The 24,226-nt window shown below is 35.2% G+C and overlaps 1 protein-coding gene across 4 annotated transcripts in view; it reads right to left on the bottom strand.

Moving 5' to 3' along the window:
- Window positions 1-24,226, bottom strand: part of LOC149777687 (ubiquitin carboxyl-terminal hydrolase 20-like) — a 119,249-nt gene that overhangs the window by 74,375 nt on the left and 20,648 nt on the right. For all 4 annotated transcript variants that reach the window (XM_089938734.1, XM_089938738.1, XM_089938737.1 and 1 more), the window contains 5 exons: window positions 18,776-18,870; window positions 15,079-15,198; window positions 8,927-9,027; window positions 1,915-2,042; window positions 889-958 (listed from right to left, as the gene is read on the bottom strand). In XM_089938734.1, coding sequence (XP_089794860.1) covers window positions 889-958; window positions 1,915-2,042; window positions 8,927-9,027; window positions 15,079-15,198; window positions 18,776-18,859 — 503 coding nt within the window. In that variant the 5' untranslated portion in view covers window positions 18,860-18,870. The remainder of the gene's footprint in view (window positions 1-888; window positions 959-1,914; window positions 2,043-8,926; window positions 9,028-15,078; window positions 15,199-18,775; window positions 18,871-24,226) is intronic.

The following is a 24,226-nucleotide window of genomic DNA, read 5'->3' as shown; positions in this document are numbered from 1 at the left end:
ACAAAGAAATCAGTAAACTTGCAGAGACAAATGCGTTATTTGGATTACAAAGTCAGCAGGTCATTGGAGATTTTGTTGGTTTTTAACTTTTACTGCAATAAAAGAAAGATCTTAAAGTTCAAGTGCAACTTATTAGAAAGAAGATGAATCAGTATCCTCCTTGATATCTGGATAAATGTGTTCTAGGATGAAGTACAATGAAACTTATGATAGTACACATTTGATGAAAGGCAGTAAATTAACTCCCATTTGGTTAAAAAGATTTATTTGGCTTTTTGTATTGTTTTATATGTAATGTGTTGGGCTATAATATTGTTGAGGAGACTGTTAAAAGTACGACTTTAAAAGAAAAATGGAACTAATAAAATTATCCTTTGAATGGACAATGCATTTGTTTGTTAACTGTGCATGTTGGTGTATTTGTATGTTTAGAGAGAGAAAGAGAGTATGTTGTGCAAGTTGCAATATCCTATTTCAAGCTGAAAAAGGACGAGTCATATGAAAATTTGTCAGTACATTTTTGACCCCCACATTTTTTATTTGACCCCCAGTTTTGACACCTAGGGTTTTTTTGTACCCTCAATTTTACACCCCTGGGGGATACACTGACAAAGAAACTAAAGTATGAAATACAGATGTGTGCAGACACTGATGTCAACACCGAATTTCAACAAAGAAACTAAAGTATGAAATACAGATGTGTTCAGGCACTGATGTCAACACCAAATTTCAACACAGAAACTAAAGTATGAAATACAGATGTGTGCAGACACTGATGTCAACACCGAATTTCAACAAAGAAACTAAAGTATGAAATAAAATGGTAGAATCTCATGAGAATGAATCATCCTGCTTTACCCAATATCTGGTTAGAAAAAGTAAACTTACCAGTTGGACAGGGCCTGTAAAGCAGCATTCATATAGCATGTGTTCCCTAAATTCTGGAGCCCTGTCAGACCTAGTCAGGAATAGAAAGAGAAATGAGATAGTCACAAAGGTAACTGACATTATTATATGGTATAAATGATGGCCTAGTGGTTAGAGCATCTGCCTCGGAAACGGAAGGTCATGGGTTCGATCCCCAGCCAAGTCATACCAAAGACTTACAAAAATGGTACTAACAGCTGCCTTGATTTGCGTTCAGCATTAAGAGGTTAGTGTTAGGACTGGTCGGCCTGGTGTCAGGATAATGTGACTGGGTGGGACATCATGCTATATGTCTGCGGCATGATGCCCCAGTGCTAGACATCACTATAAACTGTCACACTGCAGACATCGTAGCAATATGACTGAAAAATTGCTAAAGCTACGTTAAAAATCCAAATCACATACTCACACACACATAAATGATGTTTTTATCAATACAGTTTAATGCTGAGGTAAATCATAAATCAAGCTTTGAAGTTTCCATCCACAAAGACAAATAGGTCAGTTGACATAATGCCATTCAGCAGTAGTGCTCCAAGCTGTAAGGAAAAGGGTCATGCTGCAACTAAATATTCAGAATTGGCGAGTGAAACTTATCAACTAGTGACCTTAAGAATAATAACTAACAGAAAATGACATCAACATTTTTTTATGACTAGTGCGGCTCATGCAATTTTCCATTTCTCCATGCAAATATTGTTTACTTTGCTAAATATCTCTCTTTCTTAGTTTTATGGAATGACAAAATATTTCTCATTTGTGTAAGTGGGACTTTTGAAACAAAGCCCTGCTGTCAGCGAAAGGTCCATATATATATATATATATATATATATATATATATATATCTAGCACACCATGTAAAGAAAACACATCTTGTAAATGGCATTAGAATTATATGCATATTGGTCAAATTAAATGACATTTTGTATGGAAAATTCCAGAATAATAAAAGAGCCAACTGTATCCGCACTAAATAGCATTGTTCACCTCTAGGTTTAATGTGTTCATCATCCCGATCTGATTCTGAATCTTCCCCGCCTGATACGCTCCTCCGTGGAGAACTATTAGAAGAGTCTCCACTAATAGGAACTGGCCTGGTTCTTCTCTCAGGGATTCTGCAATTAAGAACATAAATGATGTTTGTAAGGCTGGCATTCAATAAACCCAAAAACCATATCAGTACCATTTTAAGGCATTCTATATACCCAAAAACCATATCAGTATGATTTTAAGGCATTCAATATACCCAAAAACCATATCAGTACCATTTTAAGGCATTCAATATACCCCAAAACCATATCAGTACCATTTTAAGGCATTCAATATACCCAAAAACCATATCAGTACCATTTTAAGGCATTCAATATACCCAAAAACCATATCAGTACCATTTTCAATAAAATATCACAAGGACCATTATTCCTGGACATAAAATAAACATGTGAAAATAGTGAATCCCTTTCACTCAGAAATCTATTCAACTGTTTAGAAACAACCAATAAAACTAACACTGTAAACTATTAAACCAATACTGACACTGTAAAGTATTAAAATCAACATCAACATTGTAAAGTGTTAAAAACAATATCAACACTGTTGTTGCTGTAGTTGTTGTTGTAGGGTTTAAAGCCATTTTTCAGCACAAGATAGGCTATACATGGCGGCCAGTATAAATGGTGGAGGAAGAACCCGGGAAAACCCAAGAAAGAACCAACGACCCAAATGAAGCTACAAGCAAGCTTTCTCACACATCCACATTAGCCGAATCCGAGACTCAAACTCAGGCAGACAGAGGTGAGATGGCAGTGATCCATAACGGTGAGCGCTTTAGACCACTCAGCCACTCAGGGACCCTTCAACACTGTAAAGTATTAAAAACAACACTGACATTGCAAAGTATAAAATCACAATACTGACATTATAAAGTATTAAAACAATACTTACATTGTAAAGTATTAAAAACAATACATAGTAAAGTATTAAAAATAATACTGATGTTTCAATGCATTAAAAATAATATCAGTATTGTAAATTATTAACCAAATATCAACATTGTATAGTATTAAAACAATACTGATATTATAAAGTATTAAAACAACACGAAATAAAAAAAGATATTATTCAACAGGATGAATCATAAAGAGATATCATTCAACAGATTGAACCATAAAGAGATGTCATTCAACAGATTGAACCATAAATTGATATCATTCAACAGATTGAACCATAAAGAGGTATCATTCTACAGACTGAACCATAAAGAGATATCATTCAACAGACTGAACCATAAAGAGATATCATTCAACAGATTGAATCATAAAGAGATATCATTCAACAGATTGAACCATAAAGAGATATCATTCAACAGACTGAATCATAAAGAGATATCATTAAAGAGATTGAATCATAAAGAGATATCATTCAACAGATTGAATCATAAAGAGATATCATTCAACAGACTGAATCATAAAGAGGTATCATTCAACAGATTGAACCATAAAGAGATATCATTCTACAGATTGAACCATAAAGAAACATCATTCAACAGACTGAGACAGAGAGATGTCATTCAATAGACTGAACCATAAAGAGACATCATTCAACAGACTGAACCATAAAGAGATATCATTCAACAGATTGAACCATAAAGAGATATCATTCAACAGATTGAACCATAAAGAGATATTATTCAACAGATTGAACCATAAAGAGATATCATTCAACAGACTGAATCATAAAGAGATATCATTAAAGAGATTGAATCATAAAGAGATATCATTCAACAGATTGAATCATAAAGAGATATCATTCAACAGACTGAATCATAAAGAGGTATCATTCAACAGATTGAACCATAAAGAGATATCATTCTACAGATTGAACCATAAAGAAACATCATTCAACAGACTGAGACAGAGAGATGTCATTCAATAGACTGAACCATAAAGAGACATCATTCAACAGATTGAACCATAAAGAGATATCATTCAACAGACTGAACCATAAAGAGATATCATTCAACAGATTGAATCATAAAGAGACATCATTCAACAGACTGAACCATACAGAGATGTAATTCAACAGATTAAACCATAAAGAGATATTATTCAACAGATTGAACCATAAAGAGATGTCATCATTCAACAGATTGAACCATAAAGAGATATCATTCAACAGATTGAACCATAAAGTGATATCATTCAACAGACTGAACCATAAAGAGATATCATTCAAGAGATTGAATCACAGAGATGTCATTCAACAGATTGAATCATAAAGAGATATCATTCAACAGATTGAATCATAAAGAGATATCATTCAACAGACTGAATCATAAAGAGATATCATTAAAGAGATTGAATCATAAAGAGATATCATTCAACAGATTGAATCATAAAGAGATATCATTCAACAGACTGAATCATAAAGAGGTATCATTCAACAGATTGAACCATAAAGAGATATCATTCTACAGATTGAACCATAAAGAAACATCATTCAACAGACTGAGACAGAGAGATGTCATTCAATAGACTGAACCATAAAGAGACATCATTCAACAGACTGAACCATAAAGAGATATCATTCAACAGATTGAACCATAAAGAGATATCATTCAACAGATTGAACCATAAAGAGATATTATTCAACAGATTGAACCATAAAGAGATATCATTCAACAGACTGAATCATAAAGAGATATCATTAAAGAGATTGAATCATAAAGAGATATCATTCAACAGATTGAATCATAAAGAGATATCATTCAACAGACTGAATCATAAAGAGGTATCATTCAACAGATTGAACCATAAAGAGATATCATTCTACAGATTGAACCATAAAGAAACATCATTCAACAGACTGAGACAGAGAGATGTCATTCAATAGACTGAACCATAAAGAGACATCATTCAACAGACTGAACCATAAAGAGATATCATTCAACAGATTGAACCATAAAGAGATATCATTCAACAGACTGAACCATAAAGAGATATCATTCAACAGATTGAATCATAAAGAGACATCATTCAACAGACTGAACCATAAAGAGATGTAATTCAACAGATTAAACCATAAAGAGATATTATTCAACAGATTGAACCATAAAGAGATGTCATCATTCAACAGACTGAACCATAAAGAGATATCATTCAACAGATTGAACCATAAAGTGATATCATTCAACAGACTGAACCATAAAGAGATATCATTCAAGAGATTGAATCATAAAGAGACATTGTTCAACAGATTGAATCACAGAGATATCATTCAACAGACTGAATCATAAAGAGATATCATTCAACAGATTGAATCACAGAGATGTCATTCAACAGATTGAATCATAAAGAGATATCATTCAACAGATTGAATCATAAAGAGATGTCATTCAACAGATTGAATCATAAAGAGATGTCATCAACAGACTGAACCATAAAGTGGTACCATTCAACAGACTGAACCATAAAGAGATATCATTCAACAGACTGAACCATAAAGAGATATCATTCAACAGACTGAACCATAAAGTGATATCATTCAACAGATTGAACCATAAAGAGATGTCATTCAACAGACTGAACCATAAAGAGATATCATTCAACAGATTGAATCATAAAGAGATATTATTCAACAGACTGAACCATAAAGAGGTATCATTCAACAGACTGAACCATAAAGAGATATCATTCTACAGACTGAATCACAGAGATGTCATTCAACAGATTGAACCATAAAGAGACATCATTCAACAGACTGAACCATAAAGAGATATCATTCAACAGATTGAACCATAAAGAGACATCATTCAACAGACTGAATCACAGAGATGTCATTCAACAGACTGAACCATAAAGAGACATCATTCAACAGACTGAACCATAAAGAGATATCATTCAACAGATTGAACCATAAAGAGATATAATTCAACAGATTGAACCATAAAGAGATATCATTCAACAGACTGAACCATAAAGAGACATCATTCAACAGACTGAACCGTAAAGAGATGTAATTCAACAGATTGAACCATAAAGAGATATCATTCAACAGATTGAACCATAAAGAGGTATCATTCAACAGACTGAACCATAAAGAGATATCATTCAACAGACTGAACCATAAGGAGATATCATTCAACAGATTGAACCATAAAGAGATGTCATTCAACAGATTGAACCATAAAGTGATATCATTCAACAGACTGAACCATAAAGAGATATCATTCAAGAGATTGAATCATAAAGAGACATTGTTCAACAGATTGAATCACAGAGATATCATTCAACAGACTGAATCATAAAGAGATATCATTCAACAGATTGAATCACAGAGATGTCATTCAACAGATTGAATCATAAAGAGATATCATTCAACAGATTGAATCATAAAGAGATGTCATTCAACAGATTGAATCATAAAGAGATGTCATCAACAGACTGAACCATAAAGTGGTACCATTCAACAGACTGAACCATAAAGAGATATCATTCAACAGACTGAACCATAAAGAGATATCATTCAACAGACTGAACCATAAAGTGATATCATTCAACAGATTGAACCATAAAGAGATGTCATTCAACAGACTGAACCATAAAGAGATATCATTCAACAGATTGAATCATAAAGAGATATTATTCAACAGACTGAACCATAAAGAGGTATCATTCAACAGACTGAACCATAAAGAGATATCATTCTACAGACTGAATCACAGAGATGTCATTCAACAGATTGAACCATAAAGAGACATCATTCAACAGACTGAACCATAAAGAGATATCATTCAACAGATTGAACCATAAAGAGACATCATTCAACAGACTGAATCACAGAGATGTCATTCAACAGACTGAACCATAAAGAGACATCATTCAACAGACTGAACCATAAAGAGATATCATTCAACAGATTGAACCATAAAGAGATATAATTCAACAGATTGAACCATAAAGAGATATCATTCAACAGACTGAACCATAAAGAGACATCATTCAACAGACTGAACCGTAAAGAGATGTAATTCAACAGATTGAACCATAAAGAGATATCATTCAACAGATTGAACCATAAAGAGGTATCATTCAACAGACTGAACCATAAAGAGATATCATTCAACAGACTGAACCATAAGGAGATATCATTCAACAGATTGAACCATAAAGAGATGTCATTCAACAGATTGAATCATAAAGAGGTATAATTCAACTGGCATATGGGTTCAGCCAATGTGGGTATGTGAGAAAGCTTGCCAGTAGCTTCTCATCAGTCGGTGGTTCTTTCTGATGTTTTCCTGCATTCATCCTGCAATATTTATACTGGCCGCCATATATAACCTATCTTGTGCTGAAAAATGGCGTTAAACCCTACAACAAAAACATCAACTGGCATAATCTTAAGATTAAATCATAGAGAGGTATCATTCAAAGGCTGATTCAGATATATCTTTCAACAAGCAGACTTTTAACAGATAGCATTCAACAAGTTTAATCATCATGAGTTTTCATTCAACAGTCTGAGTTATAAATAGATATCAATCCACAGTCTGAATTATAAAGAGATATCAATCAATAAGCTGACTCACAAAGGATTATCATTCAATAGTCACAATGTTAAGCAATATCGTTAAACAGGATGAATCATAAATAGATATCATCCAATAGGCTGAATCGTAAAGAGATCATTAAACAGGATGAATCACAAAGGTTTATCATTCAATAGGCTGAATTAAAGAGATATCAAACAACAGTCCAAATTATAAAGATATATCATTAAACAGAATGAATCTTAAAAGATGTCATTCAAACAGGCTGAATCATAAAGATATATCATTCAACAGGATGAGTCGCAAAGAGATATCATTCAACATGCTGAATCATAAAGAGATATCATCCAACAAGCTGAATCATAAAGAGATATCATCCAATAGGATAATTACAAAGGTATATCATTCAACAGGCTGAATTATAGAGATATACAACGGTCCAAATTATAAAGATATATCATTAAACAGACTGAATCTTAAGAGAGATTGTTCAACAGGCTGAATCATAAAGAGATATCATCCAACAGGATAATTACAAAGGTATATCATTCAACAGGTTGAATTATAGAGATATACAACAGTCCAAATTATAAAGATATATCATTAAACAGACTGAATCTTAAGAGAGATTGTTCAACAGGCTAAATCATAAAGAGATATCATTCAATAGGATGAATTACAAAGGTATATCATTCAACAGGTTGAATTATAGAGATATACAACAGTCCAAATTATAAAGATATATCATTAGACAGAATGAATCTTAAGAGAGATTGTTCAACAGGCTGAATCATAAAGAGATATCATTCAACAGGATGAATTACAAAGGTATATCATTCAACAGGTTGAATTATAGAGATATACAACAGTCCAAATTATAAAGATATATCATTAAACAGACTGAATCTTAAGAGAGATTGTTCAACAGGCTAAATCATAAAGAGATATCATTCAATAGGATGAATTACAAAGGTATATCATTCAACAGGTTGAATTATAGAGATATACAACAGTCCAAATTATAAAGATATATCATTAGACAGAATGAATCTTAAGAGAGATTGTTCAACAGGCTGAATCATAAAGAGATATCATTCAACAGGATGAATTACAAAGGTATATCATTCAACAGGTTGAATTATAGAGATATACAACAGTCCAAATTATAAAGATATATCATTAAACAGACTGAATCTTAAGAGAGATTGTTCAACAGGCTGAATCATAAAGAGATATCATTCAAGAAGCTGAATAATACAGAGAATGGGTGATATTACAGCTGAAGTCAGGGCTTATTATCTTATATTCTTAATCTACAGACATGGATTACAGTCAGGTAATAATAATAATATGGGTAGACACGTACAACATTCACCCATCCCACTAACATAAAACAATTAATTATTCCTACCTGGGTAGACACATACAACATTCACCCATACTACTTACATAAATGGTGGATCATTCTTCTCTGGGTATACCTCAGATTCACAATTGTAACACCATATCCGCAATGTTGTCAAGTTCACTGTCAGGCAGTGCTTGTATTCCTTCAACAGAAATTTGTGAATGCTAATTCATTCAGCCCTGGAGAATTCTTCCTCAAGGAACTTCCAGAAGTTTTCAAGATTTCTATAGTCTTATGGAAATTTAACATTCCCAATACACTATTTACTAGCAATATCATATGTATCCACCCAATTTCATGTCATTTCATTTATTTACTAATCATATTTGGAAAATGCACAAATAACAAAACCTTTGAATTTAAATGGCCATTTGTTTTATTCAGCTTTACCATTCTGCCTTTTGATAAATTTGGCAAATATGAGGACATTAAAAGGACAAAACCAAGTTTGTTGAACTTGAAAATTAAGTTTTCAAGACTTCTCACCAAATTATAGGATTTCAATCTTGTAAAACAATGTCACTATAATGAAGGCAACTCAGATGGTTTCCATTGCAAATCCACATGCTGTTTCTTGCATATCCAATCCACCACCCTAAGTACTCACATGAACAAATAAGAAGTTCCTGCTTTGCTTGCTTAGAGCTATGATTGTTAATCGACTCTCCTTTTCACAGACTGAACAAATATTGTCATCAGTTACATACAAGTTCCTATTTCATGTCTGGAAAGCTGTAATTTTTGACAGACATTCACTACAGACTTTATTGCTATAGTTCTATGTAAGTTATACAAGTCCCAACTCTTCGTGTGGAGACTTGTGATTACCAGAAGACTCTCCGACAAACTTTAAACTACTTTTATAAGAAAGGTATACAAATCTACCCCAAATGTATATTAAGAGCAATAAAAATCAATACTCTCCCTACATCAAGCCTGAGAGCTATGATCATCAATACTCCCTACATCAAGCATGTGAGAGCTATGATCATCAATACTCTCCCCAACATCAAGCCTGTGAGAGCTATGATCATCGATACTCTCCCGACATCAAGCCTATGAGAGCTATGATCATCAATACTCTCCCTACATCAAGCCTGAGAGCTATAATCATCGATACTCTCCCTACATCAAGCCTGAGAACTATGATCATCAATACTCTCTCTACATCAAGTCTGTGAGAGCTATGATCATCAATACTCTCCCTACATCAAGCCTGAGAGCTATAATCATCGATACTCTCCCTACATCAAGCCTGAGAGCTATAATCATCGATACTCTCCCTACATCAAGCCTGAGAACTATGATCATCAATACTCTCTCTACATCAAGTCTGTGAGAGCTATGATCATCAATACTCTCCCTACAACAAGCCTGAGAGCTATGATCATGAACACTCTCCCTACATCAAGCCTGTGAGAGCTATGATCATCAATACTCTCCCTACATCAAGCCTGAGAGCTATAATCATCGATACTCTCCCTACATCAAGCCTGTGAGAGCTATGATCATCGATACTCTCCCTACATCAAGCCTGTGAGAGCTATGATCATCAATACTCTCCCTACATCAAGCCTGAGAGCTATAATCATCGATACTCTCCCTACATCAAGCCTGAGAACTATGATCATCAATACTCTCTCTACATCAAGTCTGTGAGAGCTATGATCATCACTACTCTCCCCTACAGTTTGATTGCCTCATTTTGCTATTTTTTTAGTATCCATAACCTGGGTTTTCCGTTTTTATTATTATCCTTAACCTGGGTTTTCCAACTTTTTATTTTGAGTCCAGTTTTTCCTGTTTTCTCTATTAGTTAACTTGTTTTTGTCTGCATATGTTGGCTTTTGTGTAACAGCAGGCAAAGGTCATCTGCAAAGTCCAGGTCTTCCAAGATGCTTGTGAGTGACCACTGGATGCTGGTCTTGTTTTGCTTAATGTTTCTTACATGATCCAATCAATTACCATGGAGAAAAACATAGGCAAGAGGCAGTCTTGTCACACTCCAGCTTTTACTTGGAAAGCATTTGTTAGGTTTCCATTATGGATGACTGAACAGGTTCATCATCGTAAAACTGCTGAATGAGGTTGGTGAACACAAATGATATGTCCTCCCTGTCTACAATGTCAAAGGCTTTTTAGAAGACTATAAAGTTCAAGTACAAGGGAGACTGCTATTCTAGGGACTGTTCAGGGAGGATCCTGAGAGTAGCTACCAGGACTGTGCAGATCTGCCTTCTCTAAATCCAGATTGTTCTGGGCAGAGTTTCTGGTCAACTGGCCTATGTAGCCTTCCGAAGATGACGGTCAGCATTTTGCTAGGTAAGGACAGTAGGATGACTCCATTCCAGTTTTTTAATTGGCCCTGGTCTCTCCTAACAGACTATAACTACAGTTTTAAGTGAGGCACACAAGTCCTTACCTCCAAATTTTAAAAGCTGTGATCATCAACAGACTCTCCCATGAGACTGTACAATTATAGGTACCAGAAAGAAGTACAAATCTACACCTGAATTTTAATAGCTTATCAATAGCCTTTCCTGAAAGACTGTACAACTTTAGTAATAGTAAGCAATACATGTCCTACCTCTGCATGGTAAGAGCTGTGATCATCAATAGAATCTCTAAAGATCATCAATAGAATCTCTAAAGACTTTATAAGTATGACATACAACCTCCATATATTATGACCTATGATTGTAAACAGGCACTCCCTAAAGACTGTGTAACTAGTGGAAACCCTGATATACTGTGCTCTTTGTATAACTAGTGGGAAACCGTGCTATACTATGCTTTTTATATAAGTAGTGGGAAACCCTGCTATACTATACTTTTTGTGTAACTAGTGGTAAACCTTGCTATACTATGCTTTTTATGTAACTAGTGGGAAACCCTGCTATACTATGCTTTTTATGTAACTAGTGGGAAACCCTGCTATACTATACTTTTTGTGTAACTAGTGGAAAACCCTGCTATACTATGCTTTTTATGTAACTAGTGGGAAACCCTGCTATACTATGCTTTTTGTGTAACTAGTGGGAAACCCTGCTATACTATGCTTTTTATGTAACTAGTGGGAAACCCTGCTATACTATGCTTTTTGTGTAACTAGTGGGAAACCCTGCTATACTATGTTTTTGTGTAACTAGCAGGAAAGCTTCCTATACTATGCATTTTGTATAAGACGTGGGAAACCATGCTATAATGTTTTTGTGTCACTAGTGGGAAACCCTGCTATACTATGCTTTTGTGTAACTAGTGGGAAACCCTGCTATACTATGCTTTTTGCATAACTCACGGGAAACCCTGCTATATTATGCTTTTTGTGTAACTAGTGGGAAACCCTGCTATACTATGCTTATGTGTAACTAGTGGGAAACCCTGCTATACTATGCTTTTAGTATAACTAGTGGGAAACCCTGCTATACTATGCTTTTTGTGCAACTAGTGGGTAATCCTGCTATACTATGTTTTTGTGTAACTAGCAGGAAAGCTTCCTATACTATGGTTTTTGTGTAACCAGTGGGAAACCCTGCTATACTATGGTTTTTGTGTAACTAGTGGGAAACCCTGCTATACTATGCTTTTTGTGTAACTAGTGGGTAACCCTGCTATACTATGCTTTTTGTGTAACTAGTGGGAAATTCTGCTATACTGTGGTTTTTGTGTAACTAGTAGGAAACCCTGCTATACTATGCTTTTTATGTAACTAGTGGGAAACCCTGCTATATGGTGCTTTTTGTGCAACTAGTGGGAAACCTTGCTATACTATGCTTTTTGTGCAACTAGTGGGGAAACCTTGCTATACTATGCTTTTTGTGCAACTAGTGGGAAACCCTGCTATACTATGCTTTTTGTGCAACTAGTGGGAAACCCTGCTATACTATGCTTTTTGTGTAACTAGTGGGAAACCCTGCTATACTATGCTTTTTGTGTAACTAGTGGGAAACTCTGCTATACTATGCTTTTTGTGCAACTAGTGGGAAAGCTTCCTATAACATGCTTTTTGTATAACTAGTGGGAAATTCTGCATTAATATGCTTCACTATGAAAAAATTGAAAAGGGTGCATTTTTTCTTTCACATTTATATCTGCTGGACAAGTCCAAAGTGTCTTGATTTCTGACCAACAAAAGAATGCATAATTCAGACAAAGAGTTATTAAAAGAAAAATGTTTGGCTTGAATAGTACATGTACTTCAGTTGAAAAAGGTCAAAGTCATTGACCTGGTAATGCTCATGCTATGGGAAGTTAACAGGTGTATGTACATGTAAACTGCTTGAAACCAGTTTGGTAGTAAACTATTCAATGGATTAATAGCAAGTTCCTTACAAAAATCTTGAGTCATTCTCTAAAGGACATACAAAAAAATGAAATAAACAAACTCAGCATTTACTGACACATTTGTTTTCTAACTATGACTTTGCTTCACTGCTGAGAATCAGGGAGTAGAATATTTGATTATATTTACCAATCTCTCCACCCATATAACTTAAATAGCCGTGTTCAAATCAGTGGTGACACTGGAAGGTCAGTCTCCTGTGTACATGCAAATGATCTGAAGCCAGAAAATAAGGGTTAACATGATAGGTCGTGGGGGTTGTTTTACATGTGATGGGGGAGGGGTTGTTTTACATGTGATGGGGGTGGGGGTTGTTTTACATGTGATAGGGGGAGGGGTTGTTTAACATGTGATAGAGGTGGGGGTTGTTTTAAATGCAATAGGGGAGTTGTTGTTTTACATGTGATAGAGGTGGGGGTGTTTTACATGTGATAGGGGTGGGGTTGTTTTACACGTGATGAGGGTGGGGTTGTTTTACATGTGATAGGGGTGGGGGTTGTTTTACATGTGTGTGGCAATGACCAAAACTGCTGATAATTTGGTCCATAAGTGGGAATTTATGACAACTTTATTGAGCAGGCATCAATATTCTAATGGTTGGTAAATTAACTGATTTATAAATTTGGTTAAGGAATCTTTACATTACTTGAGCAAAAACTGTACACAGAACCTAGTGAAGTAAAAGGAAAAGATTTACTGGCTTTTGTTGTTCATAGTTCAATAACAATAAGATTAACAATAATCAAGTTTTTAATAAGCTGACTTCTTTCGAACCTAAGCTAAGCTGAAAGGGCAGTGATCGACTACTTACACATCTGATTACTTACACATCTGACTAATTACACATCTAAAGTGAATATTAACAAACAGCAGACTCTCAACATTGTTTTCATATAAAGAAAGAAGAAATCATAAGACAATTTTTTTTTCAAGAATACATCACATCTAACCAAACTCTTAACTCAAACTGGCTTATTTTGGCACAAAACTTTGCATTTCTTCAAGAAATTGGATAAATTATTGTTAAATCTCCTCAGCCACACTATGATTGTGTTACATCCAGATTTGTACACAATTTTTTCCCCAAAAATGATAATTAACTTTTTACACATTGATTTTTGTAGTTTGAAAAAAGAAAAATAGTCTTTTCAGAAATGAACAAATATACAAATCATGTTACATCCAATTTCATGTTATAATGAAAGGTTGCCATGGCTCAGTTACACTGTACATATATGCAAACTGGAACATAATTACATCTTTTCTTCTGTGATTCTTTGACACAATTTTGACTCTGAATTCATCATGATCTATCTTGGGATGATGAAAGTCATGCAATTTAACTACTCATGCTATTTTTATGGCAACATGAATACAGATGTACAAATACATGATTCGCTTCCGAAAATTATGCATTAAATATATAATTACTATGCTATGTTGACATGACTTCTCATATAATATTCATTAACTAAAAATCGTACCTGTGGCTGATATTTGTATTGTCCCCATCCTCATCATCACCTTTTTGTAGAGGGTACATGTGCATCATTTTCATAAGTTAACTGGCCTATCTCCATGTTACATGATACGTTAAAAAACATGATGCCACCATATTATAGCCATTTTTCAGCACACAATAGGCTATACATGGTGGCCAGTACAGCTGGTGGAGGAAGAACCCCGAAAACCCCGGGAAAAACCACTGCCCACATAAAACTACTGGCAAGCTTTCTCACATACCCACACCGGTCAAGCCTTAGACTCAAACCCACAGTCAGAGGCATGGTTTCAGCAGTATGTAACAATGAGCACTTCAGACCACACTCCCACCCCCATACAAGTCCCTACCTCTGCATGTTGAGAGCTGTGATCATCCACTGACTCCCCACAGCCCACATAATGACATCGCCCCACAAGACACAACCACAGGTTTGCTGAACTGATCTTGCATGTGTGGCACTGCTGGTTCTAAAGCAATCAGTGAAAGGAAAAGGCTTAACATATGCATAATCTGTCAAGTAGTTTTAAAATTATGAATATCTTACAACTTTTTACAGTGGTTACTCGACACAAAATTATTAATTTTTCCTGACTTTGATGCAAAGCACATAAGGAAAGCCAATTAAAAATAACTGGTATATTCTTAAAGTAATTAACTAATTATTTTTAAAAGAACAATATATACTCACTTAAAAGTCTGGTCCAACTGCAAACAAAACAGACTGTGATTTACTACCACATAATGCACCAGCAGATCAGGGTCAATGTTACTAGTTGTACAGATCACTTCAAACAACTGCATGGACTGGATGGTGTATTATGTGATGGTAAATCAGGGTCTATGTTATTAGTTGCACAGATCACTTCTAACAACTGCATGGACTGGATGGTGTATTATGTGATGGTAGATTAGGGTCTATGCTATTAGTTGTAGAGATCACTTCTAACAACTCCATGAACCGGATGGTACATTATGTGACAGTAGATCAGGGTCGATGTTATTAGTTGTAGAGATCACTTCTAACAACTCCATGGACTGGATGGTATATTATGTGATGGTAGATTAGGGTCTATGCTATTAGTTGTAGAGATCACTTCTAACAACTAAATGAAATGGATGGTACATTATGTGACAGTAGATCAGGGTCGATGTTATTAGTTGTAGAGATCACTTCTAACAACTCCATGGACTGGATGGTATATTATGTGATGGTAGATTAGGGTCTATGCTATTAGTTGTAGAGATCACTTCTAACAACTCCATGAACCGGATGGTGCATTATGTGACAGTAGATCAAGGTCTATGTTATTACTTCTACAGATCACTTCTAACAACTCCATGGACTGGATGGTGTATTATGTGATGGCAGATCAGGGTCTATGTTATTAGTTGTAGAGATCACTTCTAACAACTGCATCGACTGGATGATGCATTATGTGATGGTAGATCAGGGTCTATGTTATTACTTCTACAGATCACTTCTAACAACTGCATCGACTGGATGGTGCATTATGTGACAGTAGATCAGGGTCTATGTTATTACTTCTACAGATCACTTCTAACAACTCCATGGACTGGATGGTGCATTATGTGACAGTAGATCAGGGTCTATGTTATTAGTTCTACAGATCACTTCTAACAACTGCATCGACTGGATGATGCATTAAGTGATGGTAGATCAGGGTCTATGTTATTAGTTGTAGAGATCACTTCTAACAACTCCATGGACTGGATGGTATATTATGTGATGGTAGATTAGGGTCAATGTTATTAGTTGCAGAGATCACTTCTAAAAACTGCATGGACTGGATGGTGTATTATGTGATGGTAGATCAGGGTCTATGTTATTAGTTGTAGAGATCACTTCTAACAACTGCATGGACTAGATGGTGTTTATGTGATGGTAGATCAGGGTCAATGTTATTAGTTGTAGAGATCACTTCTAACAACTCCATGAACCGGATGGTGTATTATGTGACAGTAGATCAGGGTCTATGTTATTAGTTGTAGAGATCACTTCTAACAACTGCATGGACTGGATGGTGCATTGTGTGATGGTAGATCAGGGTCTATGCTATTAGTTGTAGAGATCACTTCTAACAACTCCATGGACTGGATGGTGTATTATGTGATGGTAGATCAGGGTCTATGTTATTAGTTGTAGAGATCACTTCTAACAACTCCATGAACCGGATGGTGTATTATGTGACAGTAGATCAGGGTCTATGTTATTAGTTGTAGAGATCACTTCTAACAACTGCATGGACTAGATGAAGCATTATGTGATGGCAGATCAGGGTCTATGTTATTAGTTGTAGAGATCACTTCTAAAAACTGCATGGACTGGATGGTGTATTATGTGATGGTAGATCAGGGTCTATGTTATTAGTTCTACAGATCACTTCTAACAACTGCATCGACTGGATGATGCATTAAGTGATGGTAGATCAGGGTCTATGCTATTAGTTGTAGAGATCACTTCTAACAACTGCATGAACTGGATGATGCATTATGTGACAGTAGATCAGGGTCTATGTTATTAGTTGTAGAGATCACTTCTAACAACTGCATGGACTGGATGGTGTATTAGGTGATGGTAGATCAGGGTCTATGTTATTAGTTGTACAGATCACTTCTAACAACTGCATGGACTGGATGGTATATTATGTGATGGTAGATCAGGGTCTATGTTATTAGTTGTACAGATCACTTCTAACAACTGCATCGACTGGATGATGCATTATGTGATGGTAGATCAGGGTCTATGCTATTAGTTGTAGAGATCACTTCTAACAACTGCATGAACTGGATGATGCATTATGTGACAGTAGATCAGGGTCTATGTTATTAGTTGTAGAGATCACTTCTAACAACTCCATGGACTGGATGGTGTATTATGTGATGGTAGATCAGAGTCTATGTTATTAGTTGTACAGATCACTTCTAACAACTCCATGGACCGGATGGTGTATTATGTGATGGTAGATCAGGGTCTATGTTATTAGTTGTAGAGATCACTTCTAACAACTGCATGGACTGGATGGTGTATTATGTGATGGTAGATTAGGGTCTATGTTATTAGTTCTACAGATCACTTCTAACAACTGCATGGACCGGATGGTGTATTATGTAATGGTAGATCAGGGTCTATGCAGTTTGGAACTGGATCTCACTTGTACGCATGTATATACAGAAAATTTAAATTAACATCGATCTTCAAATAAACACATTTCTCAATGAGAATGAAAAATTATGTTGATGAAAACAACTGAAGGATTTTTTAATCTTTATTAACTTTTCAAAACTTGGGTTTTTACTGTTTTCAGGATAACTGAATGAAAATAATCTCCAACAGATATGTTCTTTGTAAGCTTCTTTTTAAAATTATTTTGTGACATATGAATAACATGATAGTAATCATAACAGTTATGTTTGTACAAACATCATAAAGATATAAGCACAGAACATACTGTTGTTAAATTAAATATAAATGTATATAATTAGAACTAGGCTATGCTCCATTTAAAGTGTGTGTAATCGTCTTATATCCATTTAAAGTGTGTGTAATCCTCTTATATCCATTTAAAGTGTGTGTAATCTTCTTATATCCAATTAAAGTGTGTGTAATCATCTCATATCCAATTAAAGTGTGTGTAATTGTCTTATATCCATTTAAAATGTGTGTAATCTTCTTATATCCATTTATGGCTATACTGTAAATAACAATGTACCCATTTTTTATATATAAAAAACAACATTAGCTTTCCTGTATGTGTCTGTATCGATTGTGCATCAGGTTTCTTATCAATGCAAAAATGTTAATATTTATTTTAGCCATACAACTGGGCAGTTGACTTCCCCCATACTTCAAATTTGATTCGATTCAGAAACCAGTTCCAATTCAGTTCAACTATAGCATGCCATTAACTTCCTTCAATTTATATCAAAATAAATTTTCCATTTTATACCAAATTAAATTTTCCATTTTATATCAAATTGAATTTTCCTTTCTATATCAAATTAAATTTTCTGTTATTAACTTACCTCCTGCTTTTCTTTCAGATCTTCCCATGATACATGGGAACCGATGGCTGTCACATGGGCACAGCGAGACATTTTACCAGACATTTTCTAGCCAACTGAAGAAAACAAATGGATCTTTTTCAAATACTCAAATAACATGTTTTTCCTTGGTACTCTAAATGTTTACAAAAATACACACAATAAAACATTCATCTTGTATCCTTACAAAAAAAGTTGTATTGAAACTTTACTCCTGACTGATGCTGTGGTGAAGTTTTACAATAAGAATTATCAATTTTTTCAGCTGTTCAATTAGGTTCTTTCTTACACAAAATCATATGATCTTTCCAACTGACATTTAGGTTAATTAATCAATCCCCATAAAACAGTGCAACTTCTCTTTAGACAAAGCAAATCAATATACCATTAATAAAATTAGCATTCATTCCATACAGCCTCAGTAACTGTAATTGTCGGCAAACATTCTGCTTGACATAAAGCCTGCAGTACACAACCATATTTACTTATTTAATTTCTTCTCCAAGTCATTTCAAAATGAGTCTCTGATCATAGTCTTTCTTAATATAATCTCAAATTTTATTCAAATATCAAACCAAATTAAAGGATGTATTTTTATGGATGTCATTTTTCTCCATACAGTTAATATAATCATGAAAACAGCATGCTCACAGGTGGAATCCATCCACTCAGGTGGAGTCATGGCTAAAAGCAAAACTGAATTTAAAATTGAATAATGGATGCAATACAAGATGGTGCCACTTCTTTCGACAAAACAATAAAATCAACGTCAACTATATATTTTAGAGCAACTGATAGCAATTTTTAATTGTTGTTGAAACAAAACTTTATCAATGTAATGGTAAAAAAAAATGTATTAGTTCAATCTTTTTGATGCTTCTGTATGAACTATTTAGCAGCCTTATCAATTTCACAGTCATGCATTCAACCTTGTTTAGCTTTGTGAACTTAATGAATTAACTTTGTGTGCTTAACTTCTGTCCATGACTGTAGATTGTACTTCAAGATAATGGTCATTTGTAAACATGTTTACATAGCTAACTTTTTTCCATGATTGTAGTTTATAAATAGGATGTTTATGAGTTTAGTGATTGATTGATTGATTGATTGTATTTTTACGGGGTATCAGAATTGTTAGGCTATTTGGCGCCATACAAAAGGTTATATGTAGGATTATTTAAAAGAGATAAAAGGTTTCTTATTGACCAGCGATAGAAATATAAAACAGTTACAAAGTAAAACGATAAGATGGTAAGGGTAATATATAAAGCTTTTCGTTGAATGGGGAATGTAAATGGTGTGTGTTAATGAAGATTTAGATGAGAGGGTATTGAGTATCAAGGACGGTATATATATATATATATTACGTAAAAATACTCAAGTGATAGCATAAAAGTCATATCTTAGAATAAATGTTTACTTCTTTCAAAAATTCCAAAATAGAAGAGACTTTTATTGTATCAAAAAGTCATGTACATTGTAGTACTGATTGCGCAGAGGTTGTAGGTCGAAACACTCTGTCATAAAGTACTTAACATTAAGTGGTTCATTTCAAGCAATTGACTGGGGGGGGGTTGCCTTTAGCATGTTTCAGTGGGTTATATAAGTATGACCAATTTTGATTCTTGCAATGGTTCTGTAGGAAGGAGTCCATTCTCCGAGGGTTGGCTTGATTGCATGAAGTTTGTTATTCACTGCTTCATTCCATGATGCCTGCCACTTCTGACATAAAGACTCTTTGATACTAGGTTTAAAATCAGAATAAATCAGTATTTTAAAATCAGATGGTTCCAGGGATAGGGCCATTTTAGCAGTGCAATCTGCTTTTTCATTGCCTTTAATACCAATATGGCTGGGTAACAGTATATTATATTGTAGGAGGTACTCAGCTCAGTATTTTTTATGAGGATATTGGTTAATAATGGATTTTCCAGTTTTCTATTGTGTAGTGACTGAAGTACTGATAGCCAAGTTGGAATAGATAATGCTGTTTAAAATATGTATGCTTTTGATATATTGCAGAGCAAGGTCTATGCTCTGATTTCAGCTATAAAGAAATCAATGTATCATTTGGTAAGCGAACTTTTGTTGTTTCCCACTAACAAAGGCTACAACAGCCTTTTCCTCATCCTTTGATCTGTCAGTATAAACTATTGTGTAGTTTTTAAATTCGGTGAGGATCTCATGATAAGAGCTATGGGAGATGGAAGGGTTTGTCTCCGATTTTATTCCATCGTGTACTATAAAAAGTACATTTGGTTGCTTAAGTAGCCAGGGAGGTGTTTCAGAGATGGATGTTTTCTGAATGTTAGATCAAATTTTATATGGTCATGGCTGGGTGTTATTCTAATGCCAAAGGAAGGTATGGCGTTTGGTTTATTTTCGCATAAGGTTTTGTATTTGGATTGAAAAACAGCTGAAAAAGCAGGATTCAGAATGTTTGATCTTAATTTGAGAGCATAATGCATGGAAAGCATTTCTCTACGATGTGCTAAAGGTGGTTTGTTTGCTTCAGCGAGAATGCTCTCACATGGGGATGTCTTAAATGCTCCCAGAGCGAGTCTTATTCCTTGATGATGAATTGGGTCAAGCATCTTCAAACATGACGTTCTGGCTGAACCATAAACAATTCAACCATGGTCAAGTTTGGAGCGAATAAATGTTCTATATAAATTGAGGATGACTTTTCTATCAGCACCCCACCCTGTGTGTGCTACTACTTTAAGTAATCTAGAGATTATAGCTTTCAAGTTCTTTATGTGTGGAATGAAGGTCGGTTTTTTGTCGAATACCTAGAAATTTTGTTTCCTCAACAACTGGTATAGCTGTTCCATCCAGCATGAGTTTAGGTTCGTCATCATGTCTTCGTAACTGTTTTTTACTTTGAAAATTTGAAACCGTTGGTATTGGTCCAATTTTGAATCTTGTCTATATTTTGTTGTAGTTGTCTTTCAATTGTATGCATGTGCTTTGATCGATAACATAGAAAATGATCAACGTATAGCGAGCAATCCACACAAGGATCCAAATACTTGGTGATGCTATTCAAAGAGGGCAGACGGCCTTTTAGACCGAGATCGTGCAGGTCATTTAGTATCCCGTACTTCTATGTCTTGTCATATGCCTTTTCTAAATCAAAGAAAACCGCTACTAAATGTTCCTTCTTGATAAAAGTGTCGTGAATAAATGTTTCCAGTCTAACCATACGGTCATTCGTGTTGCGGCCATAACAAAAGCCACTTTGGAAAGGAGATATTAAATTATTATAGGTCTCCAAGTACCATACAAGCCCAGAATTGATTATTCGTTCCACTGTTTTGCACACACAACTCATCAGTGCAATAGGTTGATAGTTGGTAGGATCAGTGCTATCTTTACCTGGTTTGGGAACAGATATTACTGTTGCTTCTTTCCAAATCATAGGCACATTACCAGTAATCCATAAATCATTGAAGATTTTCAAGAGAGATATTAATGATGATTCTGGAAGATGTTTAAAAAATGTATTTCGTCAGGTGCAGGGGTTGTATCATGGGCCTTGTTTAAAGCCTGCATAAGCTCCAGCAGTGTCTCCAGCAGTGGTTATAACCTTCCAAGTTGCTGGATGTGAATTTGTGAATTTTCTTTTTGATTTTTCAATCTTCTTAAGGCTTCTGAAAAATTAGATGATGAGGAATTTTTCGAGAAACTGTAAGCAAGAATATTTGCTATGTCACGTTTTGAGCTAAAATTGTTACTTTTCGATTTCAGATGTCGGAAAGAATTGTTTTCTCTTTCCATTTATTTTGGGGATTGTGTCCCAAACTTTTTTAATAGAGGAACGGAGTTAAAAGAAGAAACATTTCTTCAATGATGCTCATTTGCTTTCTTTGATTGAGTGGCGAGCTTTAGCCCAGAGAATGCAGTACTTACTTAAATTTTTGGGCATCAGACAATTGTTAAATTTTCTCTGCTTCTCAGCAGTCTAATGGCCTCTTTACATTCTTTAGTGACCCAAGGTTTTTGGTTCTTTTACAGATCAGTGAGGACTTAGGAATGGATTCTTCTGTTATCTCGATTAAAACAGAAGTAAAATGCTGAATAGGGTCATTAACGTTGAAAAGGGTATCTTCATTCAGCATAGTTTTACAGAGTGTTTCAAACTTGGCCCAGTCGGCTTTCTTTGTATTCCACTGTGGAATTGTGTCATCAATTGTAGAGTTAATATTTTCAGGGGAGATTGGAAATTGATCACTGCTGTGAAGGTCATCAGCATCCTTCCAATCACAGTCCAAAAGCAGTGAAGGAGAACAAATTGTCAAAGTGATACACATGTATGTACCCTGTTCCTGGGTGTAAATATGTCGGCGATTTAGTTTTTATATAGACACAAATTGTGTCTAGGAATGAAGTCTTCTACTTTGTGGCCTCCGTCACTTATGTGATTTTTATGGGCATTTAAATCCCCGAGCAAAACAAATGGTGCTGGAACCTGTTGAACAAGTCTAATTTGCTTGGTACTAGATTGGTGTTTTGTGGTATATAAATAGAATAAAAGGTGATCACTTTTTTGTACAGTGACACTTACAGCAATGTCTTGCAAATTTGTGTTTAACGGGATGACGTTAAAAGGGGCCCTACTGTTCACAACAGAAACTCCTCCTGAGGCCCTATCAACACTTTTAAAGTAGGTGTTAAAAAGGGAGTAGGTTTGGAGCCACCCTGAGAATATGGAACAGTTTCATCTGCACCATTGTCCTCAAAGTTGCCAAATCTATTGTGCAGCTTTATGGGGTCATGAGTCATGAGACTGCCTGTTTGTTTGTTGTTTCTTTGTAAAAACAGAGATTTAGGTAATTGGGGGTGTTGAAAGTCGTCTGCATGGAGATTGTATTTCTTTCTGCCTTGTAATGTGGAACATTAGTAGTTGCTGTTGTATCAGGTTACAACAGTTGAGAAGGTAGATGGGTTCAGGATTCGACCATCTTTCTGGCCTCTGGGAATGTTTGAAGGGGATGTTTGATGTATATTTTACACTCTGGATCTCCTCTAGTTTCCAGGTCTCGCAGTCTTTAGAATTCATATGGTGACCTTTGCCACAATTTGCATAATGGGGATTCACGTTGCAATCTGCTTCTCGATGGCTGGTTTCGCAGCATCGACCACATACAGGGCTTCTGGAGCATCTCTCTTCGTAGTGACCATACTTCTGACACTTCAAAAAACAGAGAGGATTTGGAATATACACTTCAACTTTAACCTGAAAAAAGCCAACTTTTACTACCAAAGGTAGTGTTGGTGTGGTAAAGGTAAGTATGATGGTATTGGTGTCCTGCAATTGTGCACCGCTTTTGATATGAATTCGATGATTCTTCATTCCCTTAATGATTTCAGTGTTGCTGACCCGGGCGAGGTCACGGCATCGAATGACACCTTTGGAAGAGTTAAGTGTTG

Source organism: Sinohyriopsis cumingii, chromosome 17 (genome assembly GCF_028554795.1).
Source record: "Sinohyriopsis cumingii isolate HCF-2022 chromosome 17, ASM2855479v2, whole genome shotgun sequence".
Classification (NCBI taxonomy): Eukaryota; Metazoa; Mollusca; class Bivalvia; order Unionida; family Unionidae; genus Sinohyriopsis; species Sinohyriopsis cumingii.
This window is presented reverse-complemented; position numbering and strand designations above follow the sequence as displayed.